Genomic DNA, 17,827 nt, shown 5'->3' with positions numbered 1-17,827 from the left:
TGGGTGGGTCATGGTATACAGGCAGAGTCAGTCATTTTTCTCTAATACTGTTCGCTTGTTTAAGACTCTGCTGTCATGTCATGCATTTGGGATTGCAAGTTCCTTCACCCCGCCTGTCCTTTCATCTGTGTCTCCCGTGATTATAGATGGTTACGGTGGAGCAAACCTGTTTGTCATCATGATTGGTGTGCTCTTGTCTCATCGCTAGCTCCTCTCCATGCGTCTCTCCCCACCCTCTGAGCTCTGATGTGTTAGCAGATCTAAATGGCAGTGTTCCCTGATAGGAGGTCACTCTGCTCACTGAGTCATGCTCTCTGTGGGTGCAGTTCTTCAAGGCTTGTCCTGCTAAAAGGGCTGTAAGAACCTTTTCATTTGCCGGAGGATTAATATAACCCCTTGCTCTGCATCTTAAGCTCAGACTTGGTGTTTTATGTGTCTTAGTACACTAGCTCCAGCTCAATGTTTTGCTTTTGGGTAGTAACTTCAGGGGCTCTGGTGGCATAGCGACTTGAGATGGGGCTGCTAACAGCTCCGTCCTGTAGGGTTGCTGTGAGTCAGACTCGACATTGCAGCAATGTGCTTGGCTTGGGATTTGCTCACTTGTTTGAAATGCATTACTTGGTACAGACGTTGCCCACTAAGCTGATGGTGGTGGCCTGCCCTTCGTTGAGTGAGTGTCATTAATGTTCCCAATTGAGCAGTGGTTCTTAGCAAGGGCCTCCCTTCAGTGCCATGCCAGACATCGAGCTTTCTTGTACAGATGGAGAAATTTAAAGGAGTTCATTTAAACTTCTTTTCTTTTTTTTTTTCTCCCAGGTTCCTAAAAGAGGTTGATCCCCAAACCAAACTCACTGCCATTGAGTCAGTGCTGACTCATAGTGACCCCTGCCCCCCACCCTGTGCACTTCTTAGACTGTAACTGTTGACTGCGGTAGAAAGCCCAGGCTTTCTCCCGAGGAACTGCTGACCATGCAGATCACAGTCCAATAAATAATCACAGCCACCACCAGGTCTCCTAAAAGGTTGAGTGTATGTGCTTATTTCATTTTGAGCGATGTCTAGGAAGTTGTACTGTACAATGAATGTGACCATGTCATACAGTGAGCCTAACTGTAAACTAAAATGGGCCCTTTCCTGGCTTTTTTACTCCACGCAGAAAGTAACAATAGGTGTTTTTGAACCCTAGCATTTTGGAAGTAATGAAAACATCAGAAATGGTATTTTGAGTGTGCTTCCATCTGCAGTGTTTAGCAGTAAGTGCAACTCTTGAATTAAGATTTTTAACTCAAGCCTCATTTCATGGCTTTCCACAGTGACCTACAAGAATGACCAGTGTAAGGTTTGTGTTTCCGATGGATAAAGACAGCCTTGTATTAACATCACTGGACAGCAGGGATTCTGTTCCCCCTTTACTGATGCACAGACAAACAAAGCAGCTTATTATAGATAGCAAAGCATCACTGGGGGGCAGTAGCCTCAGTCTGATGAATAAGATGCATACAGCTGTGTGTTTTGCCCAAAGGCATGCCAATTCAGTGTTCTTCACACACGGAAAGGATTGAAAGTGCTGTACCAGGGAGGTGGTGTCATTGTGATTCTTTCGTTAGAGCCAGTATTCTACTTAAATGGAGGGGGACTCGCATGCCTGCAGGTCTTTTCCAAGGTAGGCACTTCACAGTGTATGGAGGAAGCAGTTGAGAAGGCGCTTGTTTTAACCTCATGCACAGTCACGGGTTTCCAACTGGTTTCTCCCCTCGTACTCCCTTCCAGGCCATTGTGTGCGCCTCATCAGAGTGGTTGCTGACCACTAGGAACTTCAACACGTTCCAAATGCGCCATGGTCCTGTAGGATGAGGCGGTGGCGTTCCGCCTCTCCAGGCTCATTTCACACCACTCTCCCTTGCTCTCTAACCTGTAGCTAGATTGGCCTTCCTCTAGTATTTCAGCTGTTTCCAGCTCTCTCTGGGGTGGTTTGCGCAGAGGTATTACCCCTCTCACCCCAAAAGACATCTACACTGTCATACGTACCGTCTTTATAGCCTCTCTCTTTAGGGGTACCAATAAGATATATGTGTACAGAGCTTACATGTATAACTTCATAGGTTTTTACATGTGACTGTAACCATCAACCTGATCAAGAAACATAATTGTGCCGCGCACTCAGGATGTCCCCGTTCATTCCCTGTTAACAGATTATTATGGGGACTTCTGCCAGAGGGAATTTTGTCCGTTTCTCAACTCTGTCTAACTCAGTGGTTCTCAACCTTCCTCACGCCATGACCCTTCCATACAGTTCCTTTTGTGGTGGTGACCCCCAACCATAAAATTATTTTTATTGCTACTTCATCACTGTAATTTTGTTACTGTTATGAATCAGGGCAACCCCCAAAGGGGTCAGGACCCACAGGTTGAGGACTGCTGGACTAACATGCTGGACCACACCGCATGCTCTCTAGTCTTCCTCCCCTCTTACTCACTAGTACAGCTTACACCTTCTTTACCTGACTGAACTCTGATAGCATTCAGCCCCCGCAATGTGCACCCACGCCTCCCCCACGAGCACCTTCTCTGACCACCTGCATCAGGCACCTTCACTGCCCCAGTTTCCCTCCTCCACCCCCCTCCCCCGCTGGTTTCCTTCACGTTTCGTACAATTCGCCATGGTTTGCTTTCTTGTTCCCCTCCTACGGGGTGGGGGTGGTGAACACCCGGGATGAAATGCTTCCCTCTCATTCACCCGGCACCGGCCTCCACCGGTCTCTTCGTCCAGAGCTTAGCCTGGTGCCTGGTAGAGTCAGAGTCACAGGCAGTGGGCCGTGGCTATTTGTTGACTCACTGACGGAAGGATAAAGTCTGATTTATTTCCTGATTTGGACTGAGGTAAAAAGGAGTTTGGAAAAATTCTGACATCTAAGGTAATTCTGGTTTTCATAGAAATTTCAATATAGAAAGAATTGCCCCAGACGACAGTTCAGCGTTTGACAACTAATGAGAAATTATCCAATGGGAGTAACAACAGCTCAGGAAGCGTTTGAAAGACCTGCTTTGATCAGCATTTTTGTAGAGGCTCATAGAGGTATTAATTAGCATGGCTAGGTTACCGTGGAGACTTTCGCCACGGGGTGGGGGTGGATGACAATCGGGAAGTGGAAAGATCTAGAGAGGGGCAGAGATGCACCAGCGCTGCAAGACAAAGCTCTGAGATGATAGTAACTGTAGCCTTGTGCTTCCGCTGAAACCCTCAGCCCCCCAGTAGCTAGGGCAAGGTGGTTGGCAGTCCAGAGACGAAGAGCCCTAGGACTGCAGCGCTGTCTTAAGTCTGTAGTGAGGTCCAGTTGACGCAGGAAACCAGTCTGCTGAGCAGCGGTTAGAGAGATAAAATACCGAGGAAGAGTAGCTTATCGTTATGTTTGTTCTTCTGCTTATATTACGTCTTGAAATATTGATGGGGGTGGTGAAAGACCATTCCGGCGAATCAAAATGCTAGACATATAATTTGAGATTTAATCTGTTAGAAATCAAAAGTGCAATGTTCTACAGCAGCATGAATGAGCAAAATTTTATTTTAAGCTTAATCAGTAGGGATGGTCTCGTAATTTTGGTATATGCGATAAGCAATGCCATTAAAATCAGATAGGCATGAAGCATCTCCCCCATAGATAAGCTGTGGAGAGTGGTGCGCTTCAGGGGACGGTGGCCTGGTGAGAGCTAAACTCATCATCAACATAATCCCTGGGGAAATCACTGTTTCCTGTGATTACTGCTTTTTGTGAAAGCATTTGGGATATGTAACTTGCTTGATTTTTGAAGCAGTTTGGTGCAAACCCCAGGGTTGACTTCTGCCTCAGGCTTGCAGAATCAACTTGGAGTTTCTCAAATCAACCTGGCCTTTGTCTTTGGCAGAAATAGAGACAGGCAGTCTTGACTTTTGTCCCCAGCCGTAGTATTCCTCTTGCCCTGGATCCCAGCTCTGTGGTGGTTTAAGGGCAAACCAGATTGGCTGGAGCAGGACCACCTGTTCTGTCAGTCGAGTTTTGTGAACTTTTAAGTGTATTGCTTTTTCGGTCGATGGCCGTTGCGAGTTCCGGTGGCACTGTGGAGTGCTTATTAGTGGGCCAGAGGCCCACAATGCCTACAATACTTCATATCAGGCCCTTTACATGAAAGTGTGCCGATTCTTGGTCTAAAGAGGAGCCGCGGAGGAACCTATCAGATGATCAGGGAGGTCAAGGGAAGATGCACGTGGGACAGCTCGTTGTCTCCCATTCTCTGAAGACTGTCACGTGGAAGAAAAAGTAGGCCCTTTTCTGCTTAACTATGTATAAAGCAAAATGAAAACTGTAGAAAATTCTGGATGAGGGGTGAGTGCTCTTGGTTTATAGAAAAGCTGCTACATTGTATCGAGTTGTGATCATGTGTTTTTTGTAACCAGAGGCATTGATAGTAAGGCTAGCTAACTTCTTACCTATTTTCATAGCGATGAAAGGCCAGTGTGTAGGAGAGGGTTGCATTTGCCGTCCTCCAGCTCCTTGCGAGTCTCTCGAAAGCAGACTGTGGTCCTCAAGCACTCCTGACCACTACCCTTGTCTGCTCCTTTCTAATCATGGCCGATCAAGTCACCCCAGGCCTTAATAATGGGGTATTCACCGGCGTCTTCCAAAACACTCCGAAAGCAAGTCAAAATGCATTTAATAAGCATGAACAAATCACCTAAATCGAATGTAATTCCTTCTTCCTGTGGGTCCCGGGCAGCTTGGCGTTGTCTTTGTTCCCCCTGGGTGACAGGGGACCTGTGAGGGGGCTGATTCATGCTGCTGTAGAGCATTGCACTTTTGATTTCTAACAGATTAAATCTCAAATTATATGTCTAGCATTTTGATTCGCCGGAATGGTCTTTCACCACCCCCATCAATATTTCAAGACGTAATATAAGCAGAAGAACAAACATAACGATAAGCTACTCTTCCTCGGTATTTTATCTCTCTAACCGCTGCTCAGCAGACTGGTTTCCTGCGTCAACTGGACCTCACTACAGACTTAAGACAGCGCTGCAGTCCTAGGGCTCTTCGTCTCTGGACTGCCAACCACCTTGCCCTAGCTACTGCAGGGCTGAGGGTTTCAGATGGGAGCACAGCGCTCTTAGCTTTATTGTTTGCTAGTCCCCGCCCCCTCCCTTCTGTAATTTAAGATTAATCCTTCCTGCTATACTTGAACCCCAGTCACTATTATTAAATGGTGAATAACTGAAATCCAATAAGATAAACTGGCCTTCATGTATTTCATTCTGAATTCTTTTCTTACGTCAACTAATCTTCTGCAGTAGAGATCAGAGTTACGAAACTCTTCAGAAGTCGAGAGGGGCTTCTCCACCCGAAATGCTGGAATCAATGAAGCACCTTCTGTTAGCTCTAAGGTAGCAGTTTAGGAAGTTGACCAACTCTAACAAGTCAACAGTGGGACACTACCCATGGGCTCAGTTTGCATGAGGCTTGCAAGCATTTGAATCGAGCAAACAGTGAATGAGACACATTGTGCTCTGTGCTCTGGGTTAGGTATTGACTGATACCTTAAGCCAGTTCCTTCAGGTTTAAACTCCTTATAACTTTTGTTTGCAGTGTAGTTGAAATGAGTGATTTTTCTAGTTTATTTGGCCTGCAGGTTACACGTTGTGGCCCAGGGCCTTTCCAATGACCAGTAGTTGTTAGAGTTTCTTGTCAGTTCTCTACCTCAGGGTTCTGCAAACTTTTGAGGCGGAAGAGCCTCGACATTATTTGAGAGCCATAAGTACATTTTTATAAACAAATGAAACGACCATTATCTGAATAATAGCCTTTTCTCCCTGTTACGTCAGAGCCATGTGCACCTAAGAGTGACACAGAGCCGAGAGCTGCAGTTTGCTGACCCCCTGCTGTAGCTGGAAGGCTTCCAAACAATCTTCCCAGTTTCGGGCGCCCTCATTTTATGAAGGTTCAGAGGTAGCGATGAATATTGTGTGAAAAAGCTTGTCCACTGTACAGTAGCATGCACGTGAAAGCTGTTGTTAGCAACAATCAGAACTCAGGAACCAAACGCACTGCCGTGGACTCGGTTCCGAACCAGCAACCCCGTAGACAGGGTGGAACTGCCTGAGTTATGATGAGAACAGAAAACATCATCTCTCTCCTGCGGTTTTGAACTTGCCTCAAGCAGTCCTCTGGGTAGCCCACTCCACTGCCACAAGGGCCTTCAGCAGTAGCTCGGAGTCTAGATTGCTGGTTCATGGCCTTCTACTTTTCTTTCTATTCCACCCCACTCTCTTGTTCCACTTAATCTAGCGTTAGGTCGAATGGGCTAGAAAGATGAAGAAGCCTTAGACATGGATGGAGTTTGTAATATATTCAGGAAGAAATTTGGATCCTTAATTATGATATTTTAAAGAAATCAGATACTCCAGGGTTTCTGTGTATTTTATGCGCATGCACACTCAGAATAAAGACAAAACGCCATCCACAGCTTTTCAAACATTTCACTAGTTGGACATTGTGTAAATGTCCCACCGATGAACTAGGGTGGGAAGTGTCTCTTCACAGTTCGTGACCCTTGTCCCCATCCCTGTGGTTGCTTCCTGTGTGTCAACAACTCCAGTGTGTGTGTGATGAGTGTTCTACATGATTTTTAAGGTTCACATACAAAGTACTTGCTAAAATATCTTGGCTTTTTAGTAGACACCTCAATCATTCAAAATAAGTCCCATTACCACCCTACCCTATTTCTAAGGATGTAGTGGTTATGCATTGTGCTGCTAACCACAAGATGGGCAGTTTATAACTGCCAGTCACTCTGGGGGCGAGGGGCGGAGCTTTCTACTCCAGTACCGAGTTACAGTCTCTGAACCCCCCGGCGGCAGTTCTACCATGTCCCGTACAGTGTCCTTGAGTCGGAATCCGTTTGGTGGCAGTGTTTTGTATTGAGCTACGGCATGCTATCCACTCTGCTGACATAAAGGGGTCTGCCATCCCCCTGCTATTCATTCTGAGTCTGTACTTGCTGAGGACTAGATACTGTCCCAAGCACTTTTAGTTCATATATCGTGAAGTTATTCTTAGGCCAGTTCTTAGAGGTAGGTGCTATGATCTCATGTCAAAATGCAGACACTAAGAGGTGAAAGTAACTTAAAACTGCACAGTTAGTATAAGTGTATTAGAAGTGGTATTGGGGTGGGGGGAAGGGATACAACTAGATCCTTGTAAATTGGGAGGAACAAAGGAGGTTGAGAAGATGTGGAAGAACATGTAAGTATTATATATTTCTCTACTGATGTACAGTGATTATTATAAAGTTCCCTGAGAGGGAAGGATGAATCCATGATTTTCCTGATGATTTGCACACTGGGTGTGTGGATGAAACCAGTGTAAGATTAAATCTTTGGTTTAGAAGTTGGTCTTTAGACTTTCCCTGGTGGTTCTCCCCCTTCAAACCCACTCACTCACTCATTCACAGTCTTTCCCCCTTTATATTGCTATTCCACTTTTGTCATTTCAAATAAGTCGATATATTTTCCAGGTTCTTCTTGTGCATTATTTGGCATTTGAGCAATATATTTCTGTCGCTCAATGCAGTGATTAACTGTGACTGTTTTTGTTTCATTTGGTAACAGTACAGTGCTTTGGACACCAATCCGATCTCTCTGTATGTCATGCACCCATTCTGGAACACTGTCGTAAAGGTAAGTCACGGTGATGAGTTTCTGGAGTGTGGTCGGGGTAACGTTGAGTGTAGTGGTGTTATCTGAGGCCTCCCTTCGTTGATTGAGGTCATTGATGAAAACAAAGATGATAGTCAGGAAGGTGCCATCTTTATAAAGTGCATTAAAAACATTTACAGAATTGATTATGAAAGTGGGTTCATTCTAGAAGAAATTGAAGTATCGATGGTAAAAAGAAAGAAATGCTGATTTCTATCAAGCAGATACTATTGTTTATATTTTAAGATATAAACTGTTCCTGAATGCGATCTTTCAAATTCCTAACTTTCATTATGACTTCGATTTGCATGTTGTAACACAGGGATGAGTCAAAAAATACTACTATAAAAATCATAAAAACCTCTATTAAGCAAACCCAACAAAATGTGGAGCCATGTTCTTGACATATCCCCCAGCTAGGCTGTTTCCATTCTGAAGGTGGTGCTCCCAGCTCTCTAGCCCCCCTCCTCCCTGCCCAGTTCTGTGTCCTCCAATTTCCACCAGGCCAAAATGGCCGTTTGGCATCCTTGTTGGGCACAAATCGTGTTCTCTCTAAATGTGCTTAGTATTTGGAACAAAAAGAAGTCTGATGGGGCAGCATCAGGCTAATGGGGTGGAGGGGGCAAGGTTTGCCAGTGCAATTCCAGGACTGCTCCTGGTGTCCTCGAGGAATGAATGGGTACATTGTGGTGATGGGAACATGTTTCCTTGGCATGACTTTCCTGGCCTTTTCCTCACCAATGTGTTTTTCAGTTTTCTTTTTACTTCTTCATACCAAGCCCCCATGATGATTTTGTGTCCTGTGAGAAAATCTTCCAAAGCTCACCCTGTGGGAATTCCAAAAACAGTTGCCACACCCTTATAGGCTGACATCTCTCCCAGATTCCTTTGGGAAGCCACTGTTGCGTTTGGAGCTTTCTTTCTCTCTGAAGGCACCTTATTAAGATGGAGAGGACTTGTGTGCAGCCCCCACTGATTGCGGAGATGTGTTTGAGCAGGTTTTGTTTGGCATAAGACCATACGTGTGTGAATCAGCGCGCGCGCGCAGACCCCCTCCCCCCCAGAGCAGTGCTTTTTTTATTTACCCACATATGTAGTGTAGAACAAGCCCTCTGTTTTAACTTATAATTTCTTTGAAAAAATAGGTATTTCCTACTTGGGTGGCTCCAAATCTGATCACCTTTTCTGGCTTTCTGATGGTTGTATTCAATTTTCTACTGATGACATACTTTGATCCTGACTTCTATGCTTCAGGTAAGATTAACACTTTGATACAAAACTATGAATGTCTAGAGAAAAATGAGATGTTGTTTTCTGGTTTTATTCACATGCCCACATCTCTGAAAAGGTTTGACTAATCTATCGTAGTTTGTAAAATGGAAGAATCGTGTACGGAAGCCACGCTTTGTTTCTATAATGTATTTCTCGATATGTAACACCAGTATGCCGACTGAATTTAAATCTGCGGTGTAAAGAGCAGTGGGATTTGAATAATAGAGAAATGTTGGGTATACAAGAATATGGAAAATTAGGACTGTTACACTTGCCTGAAAAATGGGCACAAGCAGAGCCCAGCATCCCTATCAAGTCCTAGGAACCCCCTTTCCCGTTTTGTAATCAGAGACGAAAGTGGGCTGGGATCTGGCTCCCTTGTGCTCAGAATTTCATTTGTCTGCAGTGATGCCAGTGCCCTCTGAAGACGCTTCTCTGACCTTGACTGGTCAGTGACAGATGTGGTTTGGCCTCTTTTTGAGGAAATGAAGAAAGGCATCATTTTGGAACATTTTATCCAGTTCCTCCTACTACACATCAGTGTCTTTCCCCGTCATTCCCACTCCTCACTTTATCTCAGACCTGGTTTCTCCTTTAGGCCACAGGGAAGAATTTTAGGTCTTGCGGTATATTTGGGATGATGGAGAGTAGTGGGGAACAAGATGTATTTCCATGGCTTAGCCAGTGATGGAGCTGAGAGAAGCAGATAGAGGTAGATGATGGTGGCGAGGAGTTTTAGTATTATAACTGGTATATTGAGGTTCTACGGGTTTTGGCGGGCTGACTTGGGGAAATTAATAATCACAGACTACATTATTTTTGTAGGGAAATTCAGAGTTTCAAACATTTGTGCTTTTTGAAATGATGGAAATTCTGAATATTGAAACACTATATGCATACCAAAATTTTATCAGCTTACTGGCTAGCCCTTTCTTTTGTTCATACAACAAAATGATAATTGAAGTCATAAATGCCAACTCTGAAGCACTAGGAGATCCTCACATTTATTTATTTGAACAATGAGATCATTTCATTAAGCAAGATTTTGGTATTGCATTTAATTTGTATTTTAGTTGGTGTTATTTTCTCTGTATATTCTAACAAAGACTATCATGATTATTAAGAGAATCAAAAAAATATCTTAGAGCTACCCGCAATAACTTGAAATGTATATACTTTGAACACTTCTTTTTCTCGTGTATAAATTAAAATGTCTGCTGCGTTTTGCAAAATGTCAATTCTCTTTCCAAAAATGTGTCCACATATTTCTGTGCCTGCAGTGTAGTAAAGGTGTAGATGAAATCCCAAAATTGTAGTAGCATATTGTCACTTAGGTTTCAAGCAGCAAAATAAACAGTGCAGCTCAGAAATTGGAAAAAATATATCTTAAAACTTAAAAGGATCAGTTAAATCATGGAGTTCAGATGTCATATTTTGTGTTTGGGAAACAGAGAGGTTGTTTGTTATTTTCAAGATCACATTGCTGGTTGATTCCAAAGAAAGGACTATAGATTCTAGTTATTCTATCATGAGGTGGGGGAGAGGGAAGAGAGACCTGGGGGTGAGTGGGCGGGGACATGCGGTACAGACATTTCAGAGCGACTCTGATGCCAACCCCCTGGAGGTAATCTATCCTCAAATGAAAAGGTCTTTTGTTTAGCTAAGTGATAATAGAGAGAGTAAAAGATCAATAAAGGCAAAGGGTCAATACATGTTTATAGTATTATCAGAAGTAACGAGGACTAGATTAATCTAAAGCATTTTAAAAAATCCAGAAGTAATTTTTATTTTCTATTCTGGGCATATAATTTTCAAGTCATCTTGAACAATCAGTCTTGAATTAGGAATAAACCTCAAACTAAGTGTGTATTGTTTAAGGGGGGCCAGGGAGTGTTCCTTTGCTTTAGCCAGTGTTTACCGCTATGGTTCTAAACTACCATATATACTCATGTAGAAGCCGAGTCTTTCAGCACAAAAAATGTGCTGAAAAATTGGGGTTCAGCTTATACACGGGTCAGTGGTACCTCAGTGAGGTATAACATCTCCCGGGTGATTGCCATTTCTCCCCTGTTCATTCAAAGCCCCGCTGACACTGCAGGGCTTTGAATGTTTGTTTACTCACATCTAACCAATTAGAGCCATCCTATGACGTGGGCGGCTCCAATTCGCAGAAGCACTCGTAGTGATTCACTTAAGCTGGCAGGAACAAAAACAAAAACGCCGGTCATATGAGGCTGGTTTCAAAAATGAAGGTTGTGTCAAGAGCAGAAGCGAGCAATAACAGTATTGCAAGTAGGGAATTCTGTGTTGACGAAAAGCAAGTGAGGGAGTGGCGGAAAATGAAGGCTGACTTGGAACAGATTCCAAAAGCTAAAAAAGCTCGTAGTGGTTTAATGTCTTTTTATGGGGCTCTAGAGAGTGAATTGCATAAATGGGTTATGGAGTGTCGTCAAAATGGTTACTGTGTAACATGCATGGGAATCCACATATGTGCTCTACAAATGGCTAAGGATGACAAATATAAAGCACCAGGCATTGAAAAATTTGCTGCATCAGCAGGATGGTGTACCCGCTTCATGAATAGTTTTGGCCTACTATGTTTCAGACAAAGAACAAAGATTTCCCAGAAATTTCCATAAGACCTTGAAGAAAAAATTACTGTATGTCATTCCAGTCATTTATTATAAAACAAAGAAGGATTTATAATTATGGCCTGGCAGATATTGGGAATATGGATGAAACTGCCATGACTTTTAATCTTCCAAGCAAGAGAACTGTGACAAGTTTAGGAGAAAAAAACCATTTTTCTCAAAACCACAGGAAATGTAAAAAACACTTTACAGTTGTTCTATCATGTTTGGCTAATGAAACTAAGCTGCGTCCTGTCATTATTTTAAAAAGAAAGACCTTGCCTAAAAAGATTAATTTCCCACCAAGAATTACTTTGCGTGCACATGTTAAAGGCTGGATGGATGAAGACAGAACAAAAAAATGGCTGGAAGAAATTTGGAACCGACAACCAGGAGCAGCCTTAAGGAAAAAACCATCATTGCTTGTTTGGGATATGTTCAGAGCCCACCTATTGGATGACATAAAAGAATTGGCAAAATCTAGTGAAGTTACTTTAGCCCTTATTCCAGATGGGCTTACAGCTGTACTGCAGCCTCTGGATGTATCTTTGAATAAACCTTTTAAAGACCGTGTGCGAAGGATGTGGCATGAATGGATGTCATCTGGTGAAGCCCAACTAACAAAAGGAGGAAATCTCATGAAGCCTGACATAGAGTTAATAGCAAAGTGGGTTTGAGATGCATGGGAAGACATTCCAGAAGACATGGTGCGACATGCCTTCCAGAAATGTATCATTAGTAATGCTATGGATGGCAGTAAAGACTGCACTTTGTATGAAAATGACAGCAGTGATGGTGATGACGGCGATCTCAGTGAGGAAAGCGTCTATGATGCCCTCACACCAGCTGAAGCTCTGCATTGGGATATGGATGATGATGAGGAATCCAGTTTTGAAGGATTTTAACTCTTTACATTTTAGCTTGGTTGCTGATTGAGCTCAGGGAATAGTACTATTAAGGTATCATTGTTGATACCTTATTGTTTTTGTTGAACCTATTTTCCACTTACTGTGCTGGTTTACTAATGTTAAATAACTTGTCCTTTCATTTATGTTTTTTATTTAAAATAAATATTTAAATACATTACACCACTGTCTCAATTTTTAGTAATTTTATTTTCATTTGTTTTGATATTGAAACTCACCAATAGCTTCTGCATTTCCCAGGTAATAATTAGGTACCTTGCCTTATACTCGGGTCGGCTCATATTCGAGTATATGTCATAGAAGTACTTCAGCCTCTAGTTAAGAAACAGAATCCTTTCCTCCTAGCTTTGTACACTTTGATCAGAACCGATGTACTTGGACTGTGTTATAACTGTACTTGCTTTTCTCTGCAGCTCCAGGTCACAAGCATGTCCCCGATTGGGTTTGGATTGTGGTGGGCATCCTCAGCTTCTTAGCCTACACTCTCGGTAAGACTTTGCCAATGACCCCTTTCCGTAAGAGACTGATGGCTGTATGCCCTTTAATTAGACTTACTAATATGTGGTTCAGTTTGATGTATGCGCTTTTGAGTTTCTCTGAAAAACGCCATTCATTGCTAAGAATTCAGATCATTTAGGTAGGAGTTGCCCGCTATGGCCCATAGGCTGAATCAGGCCCATCACCAAGCTTGTAATTGGTTTCCTTAGAAACAAAGCTCTGCCGGAGCTTTTATCAGCACAGTGGGAGCATGCAGTGGTCGGTGATCAACTGCTGCTGGATGGAGTGAGGAGTGGTCAGGGACATCTGCCGTCCTGGCTGCACTCCTCATTCTGTCCGGACTGCTTTTCCTCGGGACCGTCTGTCTTGTCTGTCTGCATGCCTTGTCTTGTCTCATCATCTTCCTTCACTGCTTTCCCTTTCTCTTGAGCACTCACGCCAACGCCCTGCAGCAGGGTGGTGTGGTTCGCTTGTGTACGCCTTTCTTGTTTATGGTCGGGCTTCTGCAGCTACAAAGTGAGCCAGCACAGGCACGTTCCTTCCTTGAGGGTGGGTGCTTTGTTCACTGCTGTCTCCCCCCTGTCTAGAACTAGAACAGGACCTAACACCCGCTAAGTAGGCACTCAGGAAGTAATGCTAGAGAATCTGTACGAAAGCAGACTTTGGTCTCTGTCTGCTTGGAACAAAGGGCAATGATGACAACTGAAGGCAGAAGCAGTTAGTCTGAAGCCCCATCAACCACAGCCTTCTTCAACCTGAGACTGGAAGAGCTAGCAGGTGCCCGACAGCCCACACTGCCTGGAATGCCCCCCGGTTAAAATGAGTAAGAAGGGAGAACAAAGTTCAACTGAAAACAAAATCCACTGGGCTGAAGGAGACTGGGCAGAACCCCTGAGCTGATGGCTCTAAGACAGGCTTCTAAGTTGAAACTGCACCCTTTCCCAGAGGCCTCACCCCCTTTCACCTAATTAATAGGCCTATAAGATAAATCAGAATGCATTCCTTAGAACAGTCAAGTCTATGAGGCGAAAAGGGCAGCCTTTGCTTAAAACCGCAGATGAGGAAGGAGCAGCCAGGGCCAGGGCCAGGGCCAGGGAACCCTGGGTAGAGAAGTGGGGAGTGCCGACCAATTGCAGGATTGCAACAATGTTGCGGGACAATCTGTGAATGAACTATTGATCGGAAAACCAATTTGCAAGTCTACTTTCACCTAAGGCGCAGTAAAATGTTAAAAAAAAGCAGACCCTGCCTTTAAGTTCCTTAAGATGAATACACCTACAACCATTAAACGCAAACTCGGTAGGGGACCAGCGCTCCAGGGCTTTAGAGAAACCAGGCTTGTTGCCGTTTGGGAGAAATGAGGGAAAGCATAGTTGAAAGTTAAGATTTTTAGGCAGAAGCCTTTGTGTGTTTGTCATTAGCGCTGAGGTTTTAGAATGCTCTTACAGGCTGAGGGCTGCTGAAGGGGCGAGGTAGGTAGGAGGCAACGGTGGGCCGTGTGTGAGCTCTGTCCTTTCAGAAAGAGCCCCTTGGTTTGTGCTGCATTGCACCATCTGCCCTTTACTTCAGGCCCACAGTTCCATGGAAAATCCTGGTTCGACGATTCGTGGTAGAACTTGCCCCGAGGCAAGTTCTTTATCTCCATCTCCATCTGCTCTGCTTCATCTGCTCCGCTTTGTGCAACTACTCATGCATGTATTACGTGGTAGAAATATTAATATGTGACCACAGCGACTGCCCAACGACCATGACCAAGATGAAACGTCTGCACCCAGGGGTGGAACCGGAATGGGTTCTGTGAGCAAAAGTCCCAAACCTAGTTAATATATCATTAATTCAGTATTCATAATACCTGGGCATGAGTTATACTGAAGAATAGGGCCTTGCTAAGCCAGTTGAGTCATGTGGAGAGACTCTGAAGGACATATTTTCGTTCCCATCTCGTGAAAGAGGTCCCCAGGGACTTGTGATTCCTCCTTTCAACTATTCCTCTTACAATATTTCTGAAAGGCCCTCTTTGTCACCAACCGAGGTCGGTACTGGGGATGATACTGAGGTGACTAAGAGAAACGCTCCTCCCCCCAAAATTTTACTTCCTTATTCGCGAATCTTTACCATCAGTCTAATTCTAGTGTCCATAGCTATTAACATGATATTTTGGGGGGAGAAACTTTTGGAAGAAAAAAATCCAGATTCTTCCCTTTTAGCTGGGTTTTTCCCTCCTTCCCAGGGGGTATTGTCTATGCCTTGTCCCTTCCCTTTCTCCCGACTGTCCTAGTACTCTTGACTCGGCATGGCCATGGCAAGGTAAGGTGATCCGGAGGCTCTCGCTCCCCAGCCTCTCTGGCCACAGTCGCTAGTGTCCTTGGACGGAGTCACGTGACACTACCATGTCAGTGGCCTGCCCCCACTTCATTGCAGGAGCGAAAGCTGTGCTCAGCCTGCGTTCCTCCCTCTGACTTCCCTGTTTCTTGGCACACTGCCGTGCTCTGCGTTCCCGGGCTGGAGACTCGTGACTCATCTTTGTCTCCCTGTCCTTAGACTTCATATCTTATCTTTTGTGTATCCTGTCCCATTTCCTCCCCCCGCCCCCCCCCCACCCCTGAGCTTTTCATTTCTGCTACTCCTGGCGCCATGAGCACCCCTCTCCGATCTCCTTTCCTGGGATGGGACACCAGCCGGGTCTTGTCACCCCTGACTCACACGCCTGCAGGAGCCTCAGACTCCCCACAACTTTCCGATCTCTTTATTGCCCCCTTCCCGCAGACTTCGTTTCCAGTCAAATTAAACGCCGTAGCGTGTCCCCCCAAGCCTGCCTTGTGCTTTTCCATCGCCGTCTTTTTGCCGATCACTCTTGAAATAGCACACTCCTTTCTCGCTGCTTATCTGCTGAAACCCAACTCATTCTGTGCAGCTCATGTTTCGTCTTGTGTAGACACTGTTATCGCGCAGAGAAAGCACCCTTCTCTCGCCTGTATTCCTTTCTGGTTTGTGTTTCGTTTCATGCTTTTTTGTCCTCTTTCTCAATTGTAAATTCTCGGAGGGCAGAAGCGGAATCCTTCACCCACCGAGCATACACAGTTTCAGTAAGGTGGGTTCTCATACTTGCTAATCATGCTCTGTACACCACACCTTTTCTGAAAGCGCCGTGGAGACAGTGGATCTGCAAGCAAGTGACTGTAATATCAAATAGGTGGCATACACTAAATGACGGTTGGCCACACACCTACTGATTTATGCCCAAGCGGTCGAACAACCCCAGCGCTAGGCGGACTGCTTTGGAGAAATTCACAATCCCAATCGAAAGCTGCTTCTTCAGGTCGTTCAGCATGCTATCGTGTTTTAATATTGAGTTCGAACATGAAGGCCTGACAGGTTTTATTTCTGTCGTCTTTGAATTGTGACAAACAGAGCTCAGTGTTATTTAGTCATTTACTTTTGCGTATTGGCTGGTGATACACATACTGATTGTTTTGTTTTCCTTCAGTTTATTAAAGATGATTTTCTCCAGACTGGTGGAAATGCTGACTCTTTCTCTGTGGCTGTGTTTCTGTTCCAGATGGTGTGGATGGGAAGCAAGCCCGTCGAACCAACTCCAGCACCCCCTTAGGGGAGCTCTTTGACCATGGCCTGGATAGTTGGGCCTGTGTGTACTGTGTGGTCACTGTGTATTCCATCTTTGGGCGAGGATCAACCGGTGTCAGTGTGTTCGTCCTTTATATCCTGTTATGGGTAGTCTTGTTTTCCTTCATCCTGTCTCACTGGGAAAAGTATAACACAGGCATTCTTTTCCTGCCATGGGGATACGACCTTAGCCAGGTGGTAAGTACTTGTTCTGCCTTACATTTTCAACCCAGCCCTGAATGTTCCAGAAAGTTTTCCCCATTCTTTATTGCCTTATGCTTTTTGCTTAGAACGAATGTGTGCCTTTGCCCCCTTTATGATCCTATTTACCATTTTATGGAAAATTTCAAACACGTGCTCCCTCCTCCAGAACACACACACACACACACGCACACAACTAGTTTGCCAGACCTTTTTCTACCCATTACTTAGCTTCAGCAGTTACCTACCCTCACGGCCAGTCTTGTTTTATCTACGTCCTTCCTCATTTATTCCACCTGTTATTTTAAAGGAAATTCTTGACATTCTGTCATTCATATCTCTAGACGATGTTCTCTTAAACAACCCCAATGCCACAGTCATACCAACTAACCTGTTTTAAGGTTATTCAATGCTCATTCACATGAACTGAACTGTTTTTTTTTTTTTTCCATTGTGCAACCCGCTTCAGTGCCTGAAGCCTACGGGGTAAAGCCAGGGAATGGTTTGGGATGACAGTTTGCTTTGTCATGGCACACTGTGTGAGGCCCATGGTATCGGACCTGCCACAAATCCAAACCTATGCACCTGTTTATGTTAAAACATACACACGCACATGTAACTACATTGTTGGTATTGTGTCTTCATCTTCCACGTTTGAGTATAGATATTTGTCCTTCCTTCTTAAACCAAATGCTACTAACACTCCCTGCCCTTGAGTCCCTTCTGTGTTGCTAGTTTGCCCATTTGCACCTAAGGCTCCAGTTAAACCCCTGCGGTTGGGAGTGCCTTTGAGGAATGAAGAGAATGGGGGGCAAATTACATCCTTTTTATGGCTTAACCAGTGTAGGGGGGCCTTCGTGTGCCCTTAAAGGTGATGGCCAGTCGCTTGCATTGTTTAGAAGTTAATTGTACGGCATTGTTGGCAAAGAAGAATATTTTTAAAGGCAAGAAGA

General features: G+C 44.4%; 1 protein-coding gene and 1 non-coding gene across 2 annotated transcripts in view; one reads left to right on the top strand and one right to left on the bottom strand.

The window, feature by feature from the left end:
* SELENOI (selenoprotein I) overlaps positions 1-17,827 on the top strand; it is a 42,603-nt gene that overhangs the window by 10,648 nt on the left and 14,128 nt on the right. Inside the window, exons 2-5 of the mRNA XM_075556999.1 lie at positions 7,637-7,705; positions 8,869-8,977; positions 12,965-13,039; positions 16,609-16,871. Of these exons, the coding sequence (XP_075413114.1) occupies positions 7,637-7,705; positions 8,869-8,977; positions 12,965-13,039; positions 16,609-16,871 (516 nt within the window). The remainder of the gene's footprint in view (positions 1-7,636; positions 7,706-8,868; positions 8,978-12,964; positions 13,040-16,608; positions 16,872-17,827) is intronic.
* LOC142455857 (small nucleolar RNA SNORA42/SNORA80 family) lies at positions 17,324-17,457 on the bottom strand. Its single transcript, XR_012785971.1, has one exon. It is a non-coding gene; the product is annotated as a small nucleolar RNA SNORA42/SNORA80 family (small nucleolar RNA).

Source organism: Tenrec ecaudatus, chromosome 8 (genome assembly GCF_050624435.1).
Source record: "Tenrec ecaudatus isolate mTenEca1 chromosome 8, mTenEca1.hap1, whole genome shotgun sequence".
Lineage (NCBI taxonomy): Eukaryota > Metazoa > Chordata > Mammalia > Afrosoricida > Tenrecidae > Tenrec > Tenrec ecaudatus.
This window is presented reverse-complemented; position numbering and strand designations above follow the sequence as displayed.